The following is a 21,492-nucleotide window of genomic DNA, read 5'->3' on the forward strand; positions in this document are numbered from 1 at the left end:
ATTCCCTACACTATGCATCATACACTACACTAAGTCATGTGACTCCTAGCACTCTGTACGGTCTCTTCTCACATAATAATAATAATAATAATAATAATAATAATAATAATAATAAATGCACATTCAGTAAGTTAATATTGCAAAACAAACCTCAGGATCCCGAAGCAAAAGGCTTATCAAATAATAACTGTATCTTATTCATTAAATAATTTGCCCATTATATTGACAGGTTTTAATCGACATCCTTGCACAAACCTGAGGAAGATGCCGACACCGGCTCCGCAGGCGAAAGTGTGTGCGGTGCACGCACCCACGTCCTCTCCTTCCAGCTCGGTCTGACAGCAGTAACTCTGAGAGCACAGCATGGACCCACACACCAGACACAGAGTAGGAGCGCGAGACTTATCCCCTCCAGATTTAGGACACCTAGACACCGCCAGGATCAACAGAAGATCAATTATTTGACTTATGGAATCAGGAATCCGTAGAGAACCGGCAGCTCTTAGTTATCAATCTTCTTTGATTTCTAAGACACGTGACTCACGTAAAGCTGGAGGCCTGGTTAATCAGAGCACTGTAGTCGCACGGCAGCTCTATGAGATGATTGGACTCTCTGGGAAACCTAGAGCGGGATACGGAAGAATGAAACAGGTGAGCACTTGAATGTCATCTGCAGTGAACTTTAAAGTGTCGAGGTGCAGGACACACCTGATAAGAGCCGAGCTGCTCTGAAGACCCTGTAGGACACCTGGGTGAGAGCACCATCTGCAGAGCACAACCAACAGTCATCACACCATCATTCATTCAAGATACAGCACACATCTGGACAATATGCCACAGTTTCCAGAGGTGTTGATCTAGATATTGACAGTTACCCCTGCAGGAGAGTTTCCATGAGCTCCTGATTGCTGTAGTAGAGCTGTAAGAGGTTGGAGGGCAGACACAGGTATCCACACAGAGCCTCCCATTCCCCCACACCTAGAGCTGAAAACACAGTCATCATTAGAAATGGCACAAGGGCAGTGAGAAAAAGCAGCATCTATGTGTAATGTCAAACGCTGAGCGAGTCGTCTACCGTGTATCTCAGGTGGTGCTGGAGCTCCATTAAGATAGTGGAAGAACAGAGCGGTTGCCCTGAGATAAGGCAGGATTCCAGCTTTCACACAGTGCCACAGATGCCAGCCTGAGCTCACCTCACGCAAGCCACTGAAACACACATACACAGCTTTCATATTAGGGTCGCGCAAAGCTAGTAGGGTGACATTTTGCAATCAACAATCTCAGACAGTGACTACATTTACATGCACCCTCATAAAGCGATTATAATTTGATTTAGGCAATATTGCGATGAAACTGACAACCATTAGAGTAGTAAAACGTGGCGTATGCTGAATTTAATCGCAATAAACAGGCACGTGAACACTTTAATCACATCTATTCCACTCTGATCAAAGTGTGCACATGGATTTCTGGGTTGTTGAAGAAACGGAGTTCATGTTGACTGTTGCACAACATGAATATAATGCAGTATATCAAATTAAATGGAGACATTTAAGGCAAACTGATTGAGGAATTCAGACAGAGGAACCAAAGAACCAGTGAACAAATCTGTGAAAGAGCTTGGCCAGTAACACACATACTGTACGCGAGTTCATCATCTGTGCTGTTCGTTGAGGTATGTGAATAATGCTGGTAAAAATTCCCACAATTCTTCAAGAATAACCAGAATAATGAAAATGGCATGAAAATGGAGTGGAAAGGTTTGCTTGTGTCATGTAAACATCATTACTTAATGTTGTGCTGGTTGAAAGCATGATGCGTTTTTTTTTTCAGGATTCTATTATGAATATAAAGTCCTTTTGGAATAATGTCTTTTTGTTCACTTTAGATCTATTTACTGAACTGAACCAAAACTATTGATCCCAGAACAGTGATCCAAACCAAACAGTGAGAATCTTTAACCATATGATCACCAGAGACCATTTTAGACACATTTTGGTAACACTTTATTTTACCATGTCATTGTTACATATGTTACATGTAACGTTAGTTGTAATAACTATAAATTGTGCATTATTACATTCAACTAACCATAAACTAAACCAAACCCTAATCCTAACCCTATAGGAAGTACATTCTACTATTGTTAATATTACTCAGTACTTAAATGTATACTTACAGTGTAACAAAGAAACCTTAAAATAAAGTGTAACCCAAATGTATTTATGATATACAACCAAGTCAATAGGCAGGTTTAACGGTGTGTGTGCTTTCACCTGCTCAGGTGTGTCCTGAGAGTGTTGTAGAGCATACACACTCGCTCTTCCTCCTCCCTCTCCGCTCCTCCACTCTCCTGCTCCATCCGCATCTCCTCTGATGGCACACAGGAGTCCACAAACATGAATATCCGTCCCAAAACACTCAAAATCATCAATGCAGTCTCTCTGGTCATGTTGCTGCTTGTGAGGGGAAAGGTGAGGTTCTCACCTGGTACGGAGGTCAGAAGGATCTGGACTATGTGAGCAACAGTGACTAGGTGCAAGAAGTGCAGTTGTGCAGTGTCCTCGCTAAGCCCTGAGGAATCCAGACAGTGAACCGCTGGATAGGACAGCACCAAGCTCACCTGTCACACACACAACCTGGGGTCAAAGGTCATTCTGAAACAACTGACTGAGTATGAGTAGGAACCTTTACACAGACTGTTTTAGCTGTAAAAAAAACTATTTTTATTGTTTAGAGGATATGTGGTAAAATGCTACAGATTGGTCAACTTGAGTTATTAAATTAATAAGAGAATGTATAAGGTCAGGGCACTGTGCAGTCGGACGCTTATGTAAATAGCAGATGTAGGAGCAAAACTGGTCGTTTGCCTACCAGCAAGTGGAACATGTCTATATCCAGAATGCATGGTGTATTCTCCACCCGAGGATCAGGAACAAGGGCTGAAGAAGCACAGATGTTCAAATGAATGCAGTGAGGGGTTGTCACTCACTTCTCATTATATTGAACATGCCAAAACAAACACTTGTGGTTAGAAACTGTAACACGTATTGGTTACCTGCTAAGAGCCTGATAAAGTGATTCTGTACAGTGCTATGAGAGGAGGCTGTCCAGCAGGCGGAGCCAAAGCGGGTCAGAGAACTCAAACAGTCGTCCTGCATGCACAAAACATTTGGGTTATCAAAGACAACTCAAGAGCAAAGATTTAAGAGCCCACTCGGATAGGACTAACAATTAACAATTAAGCTTGCATAAGGGGTTTGATCACCTGTCTGCATGGTAAACTTCCAAACAAAGGCTTTTCTTCATCCACCAGCAATCTCTCTGTGTGAGAATGAAATAATCTAATTTACTTTTCAAATTACTTTAAAATCGTCATACATTTTTTTGCATTCCTGGGTCCGGTGGAATTTAATCAGCAACTTAATGAGTGAATGCACAAACATTTCTCAGTTTTAAATGCTATCATGTTGCTACTTTTACACTTTTTATTGATAAAAAATTGGTATATTCTTTAAAAACTGTAGTTGAAAACTACAGAAAAAACACTGATGCAAGAAAAAAAATATTTTTCTTAATTTTCATACATTTTATTTTAATAGATATCATATATGAAATTTATAAGAACATGTAATTTGAGAATTACCAGTATTAACATCGAAATCAATGGACAAAGTCCTTGGAAATTACAAATCATGACTGCTCAAAAACAGTCCACATTTATGAAAGCGACATTATATTCACTTTATAACTAACAAAACGACATCAATATTACTCTGAACTGTTTTCAAACTAAATATTCATTTTACTTGCAGAAACCTGCAAATGAAAAAGATTACTTTCATGCTGCAATAGTATTTCTCAACAAAATTTCTCAAAAGTATGAGATAAGGGAAAGTTTGGCATAATGCCCTGCCTAGTATTTTACAATAGTAAATTTTACAACAGTATTTTTGAGAAAAATCTAACTCGTCGATGTATAGCTCGTAGAAAACAGTCTGCATGTGTAAAGCCACAGTTGATACCCGGGTCAAAAAAGACCAGAAATCAAAAGGCATTTTTGTTTAAAAAATAATTTTAATAAAACATAAAATGAAGTGTAAATAAAAGATGGTTCACTTGCAAAGTACTAAAACGAAAATAAATTCATTCTAAAAATTCTATAAATATATTAGACTGACTGACCTATGGACTGAATGGTGTAGGCACAGCTGCCCCAGCACATGATTGGCACGCGGGGGTCCTGCTCATTTGGGTGCACTTTAAGACCCACTTTATATGTGGCCGTCCCAAACGTGGTCAACATCTCCTTTATGGTGCTTGAGTATGGGTTGCTGACAGATAGAAACATGCTTTGTTAGTGTTGTGTCTTTTGTTTGACTTTTAACAAGTGAAACTTTTGAGCTTGTATAAGTGATAACTGGTAGTGAAATGTGGTTTTACTTTGGAGTGTGGTCCAGTTTGAAGCCATCAGGAGGAGGACAGCTATTAACACCATCTGTGTCATCTACACCTTCAGCACCTGCAGACACACATTGATCATTTGGTTGTCTGTTTAGCCACTGACTCGATGAACAGCGAGGCCGTTCTGAGGATTGGTGTTACTCACTGTTGGCCTTGCTCTTCCTGTGAGCAGAGATCAGGGCTTTCATCTGCTGAGAGGTGATGTTCAGCCACTGGCTCAGGTCAGGCTGCTCAGAGCTGAAACAAACACAAACACTCAATCAAACCCAGCTGATGCCTTATATTTTGACAGAAAAGGATGGAAATCATGAAATAAAGATGTAGTCATTTTAGAAAAATGTTTGTGAAATTTTGCACACACAAAAAAAAAAATCCATTGTCTATTGCCAAAAGTGTGGCGATGTATGAGGCACACATCTTGCACAGAAGTCAATTTTAAAACCAAGAAGCTTTTTGTTGGTCAACGCAGCAAATCCGAATGAACTAGAACCAGTTGTGAAATCTGCTTGAGAAAATCTTTCATGCTCATGCAAAATTCCTGATTGCCTAAATTCGCGAAAATTCGCCAAACAGCGAATCCGCTGTTTGTGACCGCACGTCTTAAGCTTCACAAGGACGATGGAGTATTGAAGGATTCTTTGTTTATTTCAGTTCAAAGTTTTAATGTAAACAATTGTAATTACCTCGACAAACTATACATCATTAAAAAGATCTAAGACTCAAGCTTCAGTTTTTGACATCCATTTTATTATGAAAATCTTACAGTGGCAGTTAGGTCTTAATTTGTGTCAGGAGTTATGAAAATGAAAAAGAGTAACCTTTAAAGGGTTAGCTCACGTGAGCAGCGTCGGCCAATAATGAGCCGGCGTTCTGACGTAGAACCTGGTAGCGCTGCACTGTTTACTACGTGAAGAGATTAGGAGAATTACTTGAAGAGAAGATTTTTTGCGTTTGTGTTTTTGTACTTTTTTTATTAATTTGCATAACTTTTATGATTTTTTTTTAATAGGTTTTATGCCTTTTTCGAAAACTATATAACGGAGAGAACATGCATTTTTGAACAAGAGAACTCATGTTACATTCCATTCGTCTTGCATTCTAAAAACATTTGCATTCGAATTATACGAATTGGGATGCAGGGCGCGTCTCATTACCACTGCATTTTTAAATCAATCAGTAGGACACCTGCGCTTGCTTCCTTTTACAAAGAAGCGCAATGTTCAATGTTGGACAGTGCAAACCTTGTCATCCTTCACCTGGAGCCGATTTTGGTAGGCTATTTGGTTTTCAAGGCAGTCAATTTTGAAAACCAGGCCTCGCACAGATAGGCCTCAGTTGAGGTGAATTGGGAGAAGTAATTTAACTGAGGACATTCAGTCACACCATGAAGGCAGAGAGCAAGAGTCAAATCAGCTCTTCCAGTTCCAGTTCTAGAGAAAGAACAAGTAGAGATTCACGAGCGCACACATATCTGAGTGAGAGCCATGAGACCACTGTATATTTGCGAGCGCGCGTCCAGTTTTGTGTGCAAGTAAAAGAAATCGGCCTGCGAGTGGAGAAGTTCATACATGGATGCTCTCTTGTGTTACAATAATGCGCATTAAAATAACGCCATAGAACCGGTCTACTCAAATAACTTTAAAAAAAAACAAACCGAGAAGTCAGTCGTGTCTGAAAGCTAATTATTATTATTGGTTATAGTGAATGGAGAATGTCTCATGTTTTTCTGCTGGTGTTCGAACCCCCGAGCACCCACGGGATCGGCGCATGTCTCTGACCCGAACAAATGAACTGAAATCGTCACTGAAGTAACGGCCGAATTCAGTCCTTCAACATGTTGAGCGACTGTTGATCAAAGGAGAGATATTTATCCTTGTCTCTTGCACATGACAGCGAAGTTGGGAAACATGCAACATTTTTATTAATCAGCCGTTCAAGCCAAAGATCCAATTTGCCAACAGATGCACTGCTATGTCTGACAGAGGCAAAATGTTGGCATCTCTCCCTTGCATCGATGTGTTCAACAAATTCAACCTGTCGAATATGTCTGCAGGGTAAGACAACTGTGCTAACCACAGGGAGTCGTCCAGGTACCACGCAAGGTCAAACTTTGCATCACCTAGAAACGTCTTCACCTCTGAATGCAATTCGTAGAGGCGATGTAAAACCTGACCTCTGGAGAGCCAGTGGGATTTTTTATGCAGAAGTTTTTTTTTTTGTTTTTTTTTTTATGTAGATTCTACTTGAAAAGCAATAAAATACACAAGATGTTTGTTTTTTTCTTGAAAACAATTTGCACCCCCCTTGTTGAGAACCACTGATTTAGTAGATGCCTTTATCCAAAATGACAAAGTAAGGTACAGTGACTTGCTCAACGGAGCACTGGTTTTGAAAAAGGCACCACCTGTATTGATAAATATAAAGGATGCACATCCATAATGCGTCTTACCATCTGCACTGTGTATTATAAAGTGCACTGGGTGCTTAGCATGTGGCGTTGTGTATTAAAAGCAGTGCTGATCTCATATGAGAGAGGCTTTTAGTTGCTTTATCATTCCAAAGATTCAAAGGGATTGCCACATTCACTACAGATGAGAGTATTACACAAACATGGTCCATAATCAGCCAATCCGCTCCATTCATTTACCCATTTCCCTGTATGTGGTGTTAATCTGTAATTATCTATTGCTTGCACTCTGAGAGCTTTGTAAATTACAGTAGTCATAAGTATTATACCGAATCAAAGATTGATCTGTGTGTTTGTTGCAGTACCTGCAGCTGGTCTTAGTAAGAGGCAGCAGTGGAATGACTGTGTTACTCAGACATTCGCAGAGTGGACACAAGAACTCTCCGTTCTCCACGTCGTAACTCGTGTGCACACGTAGCCTCTGCTGCCTGCGCTGCTCTTTAGCCTGCACCGCTTCAAAATACCTGCAGGGGGAGACATTACACACAGTTACAATGCAAAGGAATGATCACATTATAAATGATGAGCGACAAAAACACACACTTGAACTGACATTGAGGTTATTTTGTTGGGGAGTGCATATGCATAGAAAATAAAAATATTTTTTAAAAAGCTGGAGAAAAAAAATACACTAAAGCTGAACAATTTTGAGGAAAAACGTAAAAAATCTGGGTATTCACACTTGGGTGTAGTCTTCACAAGAACCAACTAAATCATAATAACGTGAAAAGAGTAAAACAAAAAGTGCAAGATGATCTAAATCATAAAAAAAAAGGTGAAAACAATGTAATAATGACTGGGAAAAATACTTCTGGAACTGAGGCTGCTGAAAAACAGGGCATTTACGGTTACATTCTTCTGTCCCTATGATAGGATGAGCACATTTTTCTGCATATGTAAGCATGCGGTTCTCATTTATCATGATGATGCTCACCGCTGCCAGCAGTGAGAGTGCATGATGTGTCCGCAGCTGCCCGTGTGCGTCCCGAACGACAGGTCAGGGTGCATGAACAGAGGGTCATACTTATCTATAGGACAAAAAACAATGGCATTCAAGAAACACGAACATGCACGTATTTAGTACAATGCACCAAACACACACAAGACATGCCTGGGTTGTGTGGAGGTCTCTTGCGGTTTTTGGACATGACAGTGGAGCGCTGGACAAAAGCAGCAAGCACCATGGCTTTGCCGTCAGCCCTGATTTCTTGCTCTTCCTGACACAAGATACACGTCACCACCTGCCTCCTCTCACTGCCACCCGCACGCCACCGGCGTGGGCCTACACACACCAGCACGCTATCACACGAGCTGGGGCTAAGGAGCAAAGAGAGAGAAATTAGAGGACGGCATCTGGAAGCTAATGTTTGATCCGTGAGATTTTCCAGCGTGATGATGTGTTTGTGTACCTGTGCTCCAGTGAGGAGGAGGTGGAGGGGTCGAGCTCATCCAGGCTCTGCTGGAACAACTCTTTGTTCTCGTTGATGAAGTGTCTTTGCATCTCTGACATCTGAGCCATGATCTTCTCCCTCCGGAGTCGTGCCATCTCTGCTTTCCTCTTCCGCTCCGCCTTATCCTTGTCCCGCACCGTCTACACATACACACAAATCCAGTGAGACAATACCTGCAACCTTAACGGGTCATGACGCAAGCGTGTTGTGCTTCCTATGCTCACCTCCTCCTGACTGTGCCCTGAGCTGTCACTAGGGGGCGCACTGGCCGTGCACTCCCGTGTGGTCTTGATGGTGGCCACAGTCTGCAGATACACAATAAACATGAAAATGCACATTCATTCTAATGACAGGTGGCTTTGTAATGAGATTTGAATCAGCTTTACCTTGAGGATCCAGCGGATCATGTCCTTGTGCACCTCCAGGTGAGGAGCGTTCTGCAGGGTTTCTAATAAAGCCAAGATACTGGGAGTGTTCGCAGGAGCCTCACCTGGTCCTACAAAGAAGAGATTTGTTCAGCTCAACTATAAGAGGGGTGTGTGTGTGTGTGTGTGTGTGTGTGTGTGTGTGTAAAGGATACAGAAGAAAGACATACTGGAGATTTTGAGAGTGAAGTTGAAGTTGGTCTCGTTATCTTCTGCGCTGCTGATGAGATGCTGCTGCTCCTCCACCAGGCCCATGCCTATGAGATGCAGCACCTGTGGGACACATTCATATAGAGCTCTGATTTGGATGGGTGGTAAGAACAACGTCGAACATCATGGTACAAGTAAAATTATTATTATTATTAAATTATTATTAATTATTATTATTAAAAGAAAACATTCATGATATAGTTACTTTTGCCAGAAATTCATTGACAAAGTTATTTCAGTATTAAAAACCACATTGTAATGCTTCTTTTTAAATGCTGTGATTTAAATACTTTACAAATCAAAAAATTATGATATTCATATTAGAGTTGTCAAAAAGTACCAACTTCGGTACTGAAATTTTAAAATTGTGACGCTTTTGTAAACACAAATTGTAAACACCTCTGTGATTGGCCATTGTGTTCACACGCTCATCAGATATGTCAGTGATTGGCTACAATGATCAAAACACTGGAGCGTTTGAAAGCGTTTTGAAAGTGCTTGGTGGGTGGTGGTGGCGCAATGGATAAGACACATGCCTTTGGTGTGAGAGACCGGGGTTCGAATCCACTGTGCGACACCCAATGTGTCCCTGAGCAAGACACTTAACCCCTAGTTGCTCCAGAGGCGTGCGACCTCTGACATATATATAGCAATTGTAAGTCGCTTTGGATAAAAGCGTCAGCTAAATGAATAAATGTAAATGTAAATGTAAATGCTTCCCCAGTTTGAAAGCACAAGCAGGCGTCTATCCGCAGACTGGTTTTCAAATGCTCCCGTGTGTCTCTGAGTAAGCCCTCGAAGAGTGACAATGATGTATATTTACAACATGTTTTTGAAGCACTGATCCACCGCATTGGATTGATCTTTGTGTAATCCTAAATGAAATGTGTTGTACAGGAAGCCTGGTGTGACGGGAAGAGGACTTTATAAACTCAGGCCAGAGTGTGCTAAGATGTTCAACCTGTACTTCCACCATTACTCCAGAGCTGACCAGTCTAAGGTACGCTGCATGTATGTTTGAAATTGAAACTCGTGAAGAACAATTGTTGAAAATCCGTGTTCATCTGTGTCAAGTCGGTACTATTTGACAACTCTAGTTGTTAATATCAGAGAGTGCTCCAGTTCGTGCAGACGTACCCTCTGAAGCATGGACTCAGACCAGTGTCCCCCGCTGGGCTCCATTGCCCACTGCAGCACAGCTCCCAGAATCCCCAGCAACACGTCACACTGCAGCATGTTTACCAGACTAGCAAACAGCGGACAGAACCGAGGCAAAACTGGTGGAGGCAGAACTACAAGAAACATACATGCAAATCAGTTTTTGAATTGACATCACATATTGCCAGGGCTGCAAGCTTAATTGATATAAACCCGAAATCGTGACATGGCTTAGTGCGATTAACAAATCGCAAAGGCTGCCATTTTAAGTAGATAAATGTATGCGATGCATGTTTCAGAGTGAAGTGTGGAACTGCGTTCATTTACATGTGAGCAGCTCATGATCTGCATCTCAGTGCTGTTTAAATGGTTTGCACTTACATAAAGTGTTAATGGTATATAATATCATGTATAGATAGTAGTACCTGAATCCTCCCCATTTTGCCTCTTTATCTTTCTCTGAGCCTCTTCAGCCTAAACGACAGAAGAAGAAAAAATGAACACGGATTTTCAACAATTGTTCTTCACGAGTTTCAATTTCAAACATACATGCAGCGTACCTTAGACTGGTCAGCTCTGGAGTAATGGTGGAAGTACAGGTTGAACATCTTAGCACACTCTGGCCTGAGTTTATAAAGTCCTCTTCCCGTCACACCAGGCTTCCTGTACAACACATTTCATTTAGGATTACACAAAGATCAATCCAATACTGTGGACGAGAATCTTTTTATTCAGGACACTCACTTAAACAAAGCCACACTATCGATGACTCTCTCCATGCCAGTTTCCTTATTCTCCTGGGTGCAGAAGACAGAAGAGTGAGGGGAATTCATTAGCACAAAGTACCACTAGGTGGCAGTCACATTAAAACAAGTCTGTCAACCGGAACTTCAAGAAAAGATAATACTTTTTAGATTTGAAAAATATAGCACTTTTTTCTTGACTATCATGGTTTGTGCATTTGTAAGTTGCTAAGTGAGCAAATAGATCTATTATACAGCAATTCTCTGCTCAAAGACCATGATTAGGGACAGGAATTGTAAAGGATTTAATGAAGGTTCCTGGTGGATTTAATGACACAGTGATTTTAGGTAGAAAGAACCTGGCATTTTAAAGCAATTTTTATCAGAATTAAACGGCTTTACACAATTCTTGGAATAATGAGGTTAAAGGGATACAGGGTTCCCACTCTTTTTTAGCTATCATTTTCCAGGACATTTTAAATAAAAGACAAGGATCACCCTCTAAAATAATATATTGCTCTTTAAAAGTTGCAAAAGTCTAAGTCTCCATTAAAAAATGTACAGTTTATGGTCATGACATATTAATATGAGCTTTTAATTATACATTACAATAAATGGTTCTCTCGTTCCCAATGTCAATAACACAGCAAGAATATCGTAGCCAAAACGCATCTTAATACTAGGTGTAAACAGGGCCTAAACATCATCATTCAAAGTGCACTTTTGGCCATTGTGACATAAGTGCGTTGTGAAGCTTGTGCGTGAAGTGACCCCTCTGTGCTTCCGCATTAGTTCTTGCGCAAACTTCACAATGCATTTGCGTCATATTTCACTATGTTCCTCTCATGAATGCTCTTATGACAGTAGACTAGAAGCAATGATTTGTAGTTAAAGTAAAATAGAATAAAATAAAAATATAAGACATTGATTCATTCACTGGGATCAAATGGATTACTGTCACGATCGCTGAGTGTGGTTTTTCAAGCATCAAATGAGCGGCAGCCATTCATTTGCACTATATGGATTCAGAGATGGATTATGTTCCTACAACTTTTTGTTTGTGTTCATCTAAAGAAAGTCATATACACCTGGGATGGGATGGCAGTAAATGATGAGAATTTAACATTTTTGGGTGAACTATCCCTCTAATACCTTTACAATTACTGCATCTCTTTTTTTTGGTCAGATTTCAAAGCCAACATAGTTAGTAAAAACTAGTGCTGGGCAACGATTAAATCGCATCCAAAATAAAAGTTTGTGTTTACATAATATGTGTGTGTGTACTGTGTGTGTATAATTATTTTGTATATATAAATACACACATCTGCATGTATATTTTTAAGAAATATTTGCATTTATATACTGTATGCACATTTATACATAATTTATGTGTGTGTTATATATATAAATAACACTTTTTTTCTTAAATATATACATGCATGTGTGTGTATTTATATATACACAGTACACACATATATTATGTAAACACAAACTTTTATTTTGGATGATTAATCGTTGCCCATCACTACTAAAAACAAACACTGATAATATCATGCTAACAATTATAAGACAATAACCAGCACTTTAATGATTAGGGATAAAAGTGAAGTTGTGAGTGTTGACTTACATTCTCAGGCAGGGCTTTGACCAGCTCACTGTGGGCCATGGGTCTAATGCATAACTGATGAACAATCTCTCTCCGTATCTCATCAGAGCTCTCCACCTGACCAACACCTGCAGTGTACCGCTCACCTGCAGGACCAAACAAACAAAACAGGAATCACTCTTTTTTTGGTGTCTAATAAGCTCAATACACACCTAAAACAAAGCTCAAATGACAGGTGATGATCAAAAATGATCACTCACCCACAATCATAATGACCAGGTGCAGCATCTCCTCAATTAGTGTGTTATTCTGCTGAACCACATCCTGAGAGAGAGAGAGAGAGAGAGAGAGAGAGAGAGAGAGAGAGAGAGAGAGAGAGAGAGAGAGAGAGAGAGACACGTCATTGGCAACAGAAGTGAGTGCAAGTGAAAAGAGCAGTAATAGGATAAAAAGAGGCAAGCAGACCTTGTTAGCGTTCTCTCTGCCGTATCTCTTTCTGCAGTCGGCCGAGCTGAAGATATGATAGAGCTCAAAGCGGCTCAACACGATCATCAGGAAGTGGTTTGGATCCATCATTGAAGCTCCAGCCTAGATCCAAAAACATGAAACATGATCACTAAATTACAGTGAATTCACCTTCTCAAAAGATTCTTGTTACTCTAATCATACTAAAAAAACAGTGATTTTATTATTATTATTTAAATTAGCATAAAGGCAGTAAAATAAATACCACCATGTGTTAATAACAGTATTCCCACACTTTAACAAATGAATTTATGACCTTTCCACTGTTAATGTTAATTCATGAAAAAAAACAACAACTTTATTTGTATTGTGACATTTTCAGCACATTACATTTTCATTAACAAAATAATCCAATTACAATTTTTACCTGTCCTAAAATAGCCTTCTTTATGTAAAAATATCAAAGATATTTTGGAAAGAAATATTCCCAGGACTTAGAATAATTTACTGTAATTATAGCAATGCATTATTAGTTAAGCTTCAGAAACATCTTGACACTACTGACCTGAAGCATGATGAGGTCTTTATCAAACATCTCCACTCTACACTTCACGTTGTGATAATAATAGATCTGCAAAGACAATTAAAAAAAAGTGTGATATTTACATGGAAATGCATTAACACTAACAATCGCTCCGTTAAAAGAAAATGTCAAGAGTATTAGAATGAAACAAATAAGCTTCTTGCCTGATTGACCAAAGAGAAGCCATTTCTCCTCCACATCCCAGCATGCACCTGAGCACAGAGTACAAGGCAGCGGAGCGGGTGCTCGATCAACATGGGTGGACTCAGTTCACTCTGTAGAAGACAAGAAGAGGCCTCAGAAAGCGTTGAGAATGTTTGTGAAGAACATAAACTGACATGAACCAAAACTCCCAGACTCACCATTGGAAGCTGCTCAGGGAATCGATAGGCAGCCTCAGTTTTGCTCAGTAGAGCATGTAAACCTATTTAAGAAGAAAGAGAGAGCAAGTTGAAGTTCAGTTGATATGTTGTGTGTTAATCATCAACCGCTTTTCAAGCAATTTCGGGAGAGAATCCTATATTCAGTACGCACACAACAATAATAGGATTCAATAATCAAGAAAGGATTCACTCCATATTTTTTCCCAAAATGGCAGTGCGTTCAAGACCTTTCTAAGGAAGCTTGTTTCAACGGAATATATATATATATATATATATATATATATATATATATATATATATATATATATATATATATATATATATATATATATATATATATATATATATAGTAATTGCAACTTCTTTCACAATTATGACTCTCAGAATTTGGACTATTTCTTGCTATTCAGACTTAACTGGAGAGTTTATATCACAATTCTGAGAAAAAGTCACAGTTAAACTCAGTTTTCTCAGAATTGTGAGATATAAACTTGCAATTGCAAGTTACAAAGTAAGATTTGCAAGTTTATACCAAGCAATTCTGAATTTATAAATTGCTAAAATTAAACTTGCAATTGCTAGAAAAAAGTCAGAATTGTGTGTTTTTTTTTTTATTATTCTGTGGCTGAAACAAGCTTCCATACCTTCCTGCACAATGGCTTTTGCGTGAAACAATAGAGCTTATGTAGCTCCGCCCCTTTTCAGCACTGGGCTCGTTGCGTTCTGTCTTCCGGTTTGTATTCCCACAGCATGAAGGAAAGATCTTACTGATTTATGAATGAACCGCTTCAAACATTACAATGCTCATGATTACTTTCGTTAACTCTACAATAAGTGAATCCACTTCACCTGCTAAATACTCTCTGTCAGTGATGCAATAATAATATACAGAGCTACCGCAAAAACAGAAATTCAAAGACAAAATTCTAATGATATCTGTGCGCTTGTTTCTGTGGCGCATAAGCTCTAAGAGTCACCTGCTAAAAGCCGGGACACAGGCAGGTGTATGCTGACTTTCTCCTGAGAGACGCAGTAGCGGATGGTGTCGACAGAGTGGCCACACATGCTGAGGGTTATGGGCTGTTCCCCATCTGTGAAACCACTGTGGCAGTGAGTCAGCGCGATCAGGCACTTCTTATAGGCTTCGATCAGCACTCTCTCCTGTACACGTGACAAATAACACACTTATATACAGGCTCAATCCTGGTGCATTATGGGTACTAATGTGACTGTGTCTAACATGCACTCACATCACTGGCACACCATTCCTGCATCATAGAGATGATATGTGTGAGCTTCATCTGTAAGGTGAACGCTGCCTCCCATTCTGGCTCCATCTCTATGTGTTGCCCCACCTGACGTACTACTGGGTCCATTCCCTGCAAAGAGGACACACACACACCTGGTTTAATGGCCAATCTCAGTTACCCTAGACACACAACCCTAAGATCAGATCGCTATAGTCACCTGCATGCATTTTAGCAACTCCAAGAAAGCATCAAAACCCTCCAGATACTTCTCCCTGAGTTGGTCACCCCACTCTGTTGGACGGCTTATCAGGACATACCTGCGTCCAAGAGAAATGCATCATGACACGCATCTCAAGAAATGGACATTTTAGACGCAGATAATGCATAACTGTGTACGAAATCATTCAAATGGGTTCAAAGCATATTCAAAGCCTAATTGTTTACAGAACAATTAATGTATCTGTTTTCAGAACTCTCTTTAAGTGAATTAAACATGGAATCAGATTTCGTGTAAAAACTTTCAAGGAAAAAATTATTTGCAAGTATTTTATTCTTATGTCATTTATGGTGCCAGGGATCTTTCATAGTCTGTTCATTGACCGTTTGATGTGGTCTTACTTGAGGTCTCCAATGAGGCTCTGGACTCGGCGGAACTTGAAGGCCTGTTGTGCGGTGTAGCGCTCAAACTGAAAGCGGCCCTGCAGGTCTCTGTGTCTGAGGTGATCAACGAAAGTGCGGATGATGGTGGTCATCAGGTTCTCCTCTGTGATCAGCATCCGCGCCTGAAAATATCAGATACATGTTCACTGCTGTCTCTGACAGACTGCTAGTGGTTGGGGCGGTAAGCTGGTTTTATATATATATATATATATATATATATATATATATATATATATATATATATATATATATATATATATATATATAACCAGTTTACCGCCCCAACCACCAGCAGTCTGTGTGTGTGTGTGTGTGTGTGTGTGTGTGTGTGTGTGTGTGTGTGTGTGTATATATATATATATAAAATTCCTAATGTATGAAAATCCATTTTTTGAGAGGAGAAGAAGAGAACAGAAAGACAAAGGCACAGTAAATGAAGGAGGAAAGAGAGTGAGAAAGAAGATGAGAAGGGGAAGTGAAGAAAAAGGAGGAGGAAAGAATAATTGAATTATTTAGTGTCCATTTCGTTCACACAACGTGAATAAGCTGTAAACATGTTTGCTGTCTGGATGCTGGAGCTGGGTTAACATGAATAATTATGATAATCAATTTCTCATTTTTAATCAATCTTCATTTTGATGAACCAAGATCTTTAGTCTATACTGTATTCAGTTGATGTGTGAACAAAACTTCACTAAACATTATTTGTAGCACATCTACCACTCTCTAAATGCAATAAGCGTTGTGGCTTGATATGAAAAAGTACATTCTAAAACAAAATTCATACAATAAATGAATAAACAAAACAATAAATGCGGCATGTGAACTGATCATCTCTTCCTCTTTACTACTAGTTATAGCACCAACAAACTGGTTTACATGATACATTTCATTAAGTTGTACTGTATTTTTCAACTTACCTTCTGATGTTCATTCATGTTATTACAGCCATAAATATTTATCTTTCAATAACAAACTGGAGCAGAATCGCATACATGCATATATGCTGATCTAAAAATCTACCAGGCTGTTGTTGCCTGGTTAAATAAAGGTTAATAATAAAAACTGGCTTGTGTGCAATTTAAATGTATTTACGTATACACAACTCTTTTTTTTTTTTTTTTTTTTGAGTGTTGATTATTAAGTAAACTATTTTCAGTTTCTGTTTTCAGACATTTTCGGTGTCTGTGTTTAGGTAAAAATATTAGTTTCGGTGCAACCACTAGTAAAGAGGAAAGTGAAAATGAAATACGAAGATGGAAAGGGAACAGAAAGAGTGAAAAGTAAAAGTGAAACGAGAGAAGAGACCCAAAACCCCAAACAAGCCCTCCTCCTCATGGCAAGCAGTCTCTCCTAACACGTACTTACCAGAGAAGGCACGGTGAACATTTGCACAGAGAGGTCAGTGACCGAGAACTCCCTGTCGTGGTCGTCTTTCACGTAGTCGCTCTGCAAGCGCTCATAGTTCTGCAGGCAGCGGTGGAGGCGGAGGAGGAGAGGAGAAAGAGGCAGAAGAGAGAGCAGAGGAGTGTGGGATTGGCGGTACTCACCACAGTGGGGGCGGTGAAGAGCTGCACTGACAGAGAGGTCACTGACACTACACGCTCGTGATCGTCCTCCATAAAATCTGTCTGGAGGCGCTGGTAATTCTAAAGGAAGGGGGCACATTCACCTTCCGGGTCAGAGGTCAGGGGCCATCTGCAGTTCTGTCCCCCGACTCGGTTCTCAGTTCTGCGGCACATACGGCCTGAAGTTACACCGCGGCACAGGTCAGCGTTGAGAACGGCACGTGTGGAGCCGGGGGACTTGAGCTAAAGCTGACCTTTGCACATTGGTTTATTAGTAGACTTTCTAGAGTTGTTTAAGGTTTTAATCTCTGCCAGTGACACCTGAGGAAGGGCCCTATGAACACCACAATGTGGAAACGCACACAGGTTCGCGGAATCTGGTCATAAAAATGGAATTTACAGTATAATCACAGAATGTCACAGAATCTGACAAACTCTGGATGATTAAATCAAAAGTAGGACTGTACACTTAAAAAAAAGAAATGCCACAATATTTTTAGTAGTGTCTGTGAATATTAAATCACAAAAAAGACTGGTAGTAAAATTTGAAGTCTGCATGTCCTGTGTGTTTCTGTGTGAATGATCGACAGTTTCCTCCACTACATACATACTGAAGCACGCGTGACGCTCATGTTTTCAGCTTTTGCAGTCGTCTCACTATATAAGGACTAACACCCTACAAAATAAAAGTTCGGTTTAACGAAGAATGTATGACAAATATATTACTATTGTACCGTAGAATGCATTTCTTAAAGTAACAAAAATAATACAATTATAAAAACTTTACTTTTAAGGAACATCACACATTTTTTTTTCTTCCATATTTAAATTTTAATAGTAAACCTTTGGCTGTGCAGCACTTTGTTTACAAAAACATAAAACAAATTGTTACATTTTAATTTGATTGCATCTTAAAATTAATTAAACTGTTAATGTTTTATGACTTTATAATGATCATCGATACTACATTTGTATTAAATCATGAACCCAGAAATATTAAAACAGAATTTCTGAAAAAAAAAAAGAAAAGAAAAAAGATTTACATTTAATACAGCCATATTATTGTGAAAAAAAAAAAAAAAAGTAAAAAAATTATTAAATTGATAAAGTTTTATGAATTCAACTGATTAGACATGCCTTTTGATTATTTGGTTATCTGAAATATTATTTGATTATCTGAAAACTTGGGGAACAAAAATAAAATTGATTTCATATGGCCCTAAACATTTTATTTGTTCAATTTTAAAAGGAAATGTTAAATTATATAAGTTTCACAATTTAAATTAATTTGACATGCTTTTTGATTACTCACATTTTATTTAACCATTAAAACTGAATCCAGAAAAAAAATAATTTGGCAAACAATAAAACCGAATCTGGGAAAAAACAGGAAACAAAAGTGATTTCATAGGGCCCTACACCTGAGGTTTCCTGCTGTCACAGAACAACGGGTCAGTCGGAGGACCGCAGCGGGCAGCAAACCAAAGAGAGCAAGAGTAATACGCCAAGTCAAAGTATCGCTCTATTATTAAAGCTCTCTCTCTCTCTCTCTCTCTCGGAGACGATACCCCTCACTGAACAGGGACTGGATTCTCAAACTCTCTTATCCTCACAGATCAGCTGAATCAAACTGAGTGAACTGAAAGTGAACTGGATGTTCTAGTGTGAATCACAGACTTGGAATATTCTGGCTATGCCTGTGGAAACAATTCTGTCTCACAGGATGGTGCAACACAAGTTTAAGCGCCATCAACAGATTCTATAACATTTCATTGATTACCACACAAAATGATTTTGCCAGTTTGAAAAAAAAAAAAAAAAAAAACTAAAATGGTGATTGCAGTAACACTGGAAATCCTGTGTGTGGAGTTTGCTCCATGTAAATGTGTTTTACAGGTGGTGTCCTTGCAGGTAACCTTTTTACATGGTCATGACATGAGTTAAGACTGGAAATAACTTTATATAGATAGTTAGAAGGAAATCGTTTTAATGCTAGACTTGAGTTAACAAGTATAACGTTTTGTGGCATTATTTTAAAATTATGTGCATTTTAATGTTTATTTGCCTTGCCCTATAAAGACTTTCAGTGTAACAGCATTAAAGCTATTTTAACTTGTAACCTGGAGCCAGAACGTTCCTTCAACATCATGGTAGGCCTACTCTAAAAACAATACTTAAAAGGGATGGTTCACCCAAAAATGTAAAAGCTATCATCATTTACTCACCCTCATTCCAAACTAATGAGGTTAGTTCTTGAGTGTCAGGGGAGTTTGGCTGATTTATTTATGTGCTCAACCATGTAGTGTTCATCAAAGTTTATATGTGATCTGTTCATCATGTGTCTCTAAAAAAGATTACTTCAACAATGTTTTTATGAACTTTTTGAAGTTTTCTTCATCAGTGTTGAATAAAAGTCTTTTGGGTTTGGAATGACACGAGGGTGAGCAATTGATGACAAAATGTTCATTTTTGGGTGAGCTATTCCTTTAACATACAGGTTGTCATGGAGCCCTAGAAAGCGTAAAGCATGTGGCAATACATTTATGCTATTTTTGCTTTATGAATTCAACAAATTGTAATGTTTTTTCTCCTGACTCCATTCCTCAGTAAGCATGAGAATGTACGTGAGAATGCTGGTGGGTAAATGCACCAACTTTTCACCACTTTTTGCGGCCTCATGGCATACAGAGATAAAGTTCTGGGCTATATTACAGAAACGTACTATCTTGAGATTTGAAAAGTTCTATTTCTTAAGTGAAACTACCACGGTTCGTAAACAGGTAGATTAGGATGTTTCTGTAATACAGCCCCTGTCAATCAATATAAGGACTGTGTCATTGTGAATGGAAGTCTTACCCTCGCAAACTGGATTGCAAAAAGTTTCTTGTACTTTGGATCCATGAGTAGGCTGCTCATAAAGAGCTGGTGGTAAACATTTCTCGCTCCTGCAGGAAACACAAGGTTTGGTACAGCATGAGCTTAACTGGGCGAATCTCACAAAACCAGGCAAGAACATGTCTCAGTCATTTCTTATCCCCAAAAACAAAAGAAACAAACAAGACATTACGGACACACTTTATTTTAAGATGTCCTTGTTACAGCGTGATTATACAAGTAAGCACTGTATTATTAAGTAATATTAATTTACAACAAGTACTTGTGGGGTTAGAGTTGGAATTAGGGATTAGTCGGCAACGGTCGACGCGCGTTCACGGGAGATGGATGCCGGTGTATGACGTAGGACGTAGCGTAGGAAGCATCGTGACGTAGAACGAAGTACAGCTAAATCAAATGCTACGTCCTACGTCATACGCCGGCATCCATCTCCCGTGAACGCGCGTCGACCGTTGCCGGAAGCAAGATATTTTCATTTATAAAGTTTTAAATATGTATATTTTTACGACAAAACCGCACGGATTACCCTCAGAAGGCCTTCGTTTATCCCCTGGAGCCGGATGGATTACATTTGTGAAGGATGCATGTACATTTTTGGGACTTGAAGGAGGTGGACCCATAACTTCACATTATAACCACTGAAAGATCCAAGACATTTTCTAAAATAACTGAAAATGTGTTCGTCTGAAAAAGATTGACATACGCATCTCGAACGGCTTGAGGGTGAGTAAATCATGGGTTAAATATCATTTTTGGCCAAACTATCCCTTTAAGTAGACAGATAGTGATTAAACATGAGATATAATTAATTTGGGGTATATCAAACAGGCAATCAGTCGTATTATTCTATCACTTGTTCCAGAGCAAATTGATTTTGGTTGACGGGAAAATGAAGTTTCATAACTTTATATATTTCTCTTTATATTTAAGCTATACTTTACTTAAATCCTGTACTAGAGCACTGCTTTTGTATGTTTGACTGAATTGTTTGCTTGTGTTTATTTCCTATTGTCTTTTATAATGGCGAGTGTTGTTCATTTAAATATTGTTGTTTAATAAATATTATTTTACATGGATAATATGCTGTTTTTGGCATTGAGAAAAGATTGTGATATGGACTTCAGTGAAATTTACATTATTACGCCATTAGATGTCTTAATGATT

General features: G+C 39.0%; 1 protein-coding gene across 1 annotated transcript in view; it reads right to left on the minus strand.

The window, feature by feature from the left end:
• Positions 1-21,492, minus strand: part of ubr2 (ubiquitin protein ligase E3 component n-recognin 2) — a 42,207-nt gene that overhangs the window by 3,124 nt on the left and 17,591 nt on the right. The window contains 36 exon segments of the mRNA XM_079855030.1: positions 256-426; positions 545-622; positions 709-765; positions 876-984; positions 1,076-1,206; positions 2,277-2,373; positions 2,488-2,623; positions 2,875-2,942; positions 3,059-3,155; positions 3,269-3,324; positions 4,186-4,334; positions 4,444-4,522; positions 4,610-4,701; positions 7,237-7,395; positions 7,866-7,959; positions 8,043-8,248; positions 8,341-8,522; positions 8,607-8,687; positions 8,769-8,878; positions 8,978-9,080; positions 10,155-10,309; positions 10,601-10,649; positions 10,736-10,838; positions 10,920-10,972; positions 12,546-12,670; positions 12,785-12,848; positions 12,990-13,112; positions 13,555-13,620; positions 13,737-13,847; positions 13,935-13,996; positions 14,933-15,116; positions 15,206-15,334; positions 15,423-15,522; positions 15,824-15,987; positions 17,234-17,332; positions 20,290-20,378. Coding sequence (XP_079711156.1) covers positions 256-426; positions 545-622; positions 709-765; positions 876-984; positions 1,076-1,206; positions 2,277-2,373; positions 2,488-2,623; positions 2,875-2,942; positions 3,059-3,155; positions 3,269-3,324; positions 4,186-4,334; positions 4,444-4,522; positions 4,610-4,701; positions 7,237-7,395; positions 7,866-7,959; positions 8,043-8,248; positions 8,341-8,522; positions 8,607-8,687; positions 8,769-8,878; positions 8,978-9,080; positions 10,155-10,309; positions 10,601-10,649; positions 10,736-10,838; positions 10,920-10,972; positions 12,546-12,670; positions 12,785-12,848; positions 12,990-13,112; positions 13,555-13,620; positions 13,737-13,847; positions 13,935-13,996; positions 14,933-15,116; positions 15,206-15,334; positions 15,423-15,522; positions 15,824-15,987; positions 17,234-17,332; positions 20,290-20,378 — 3,931 coding nt within the window.

Source organism: Squalius cephalus, assembly GCF_949319135.1.
Source record: "Squalius cephalus genome assembly, chromosome: 21".
Lineage (NCBI taxonomy): Eukaryota > Metazoa > Chordata > Actinopteri > Cypriniformes > Leuciscidae > Squalius > Squalius cephalus.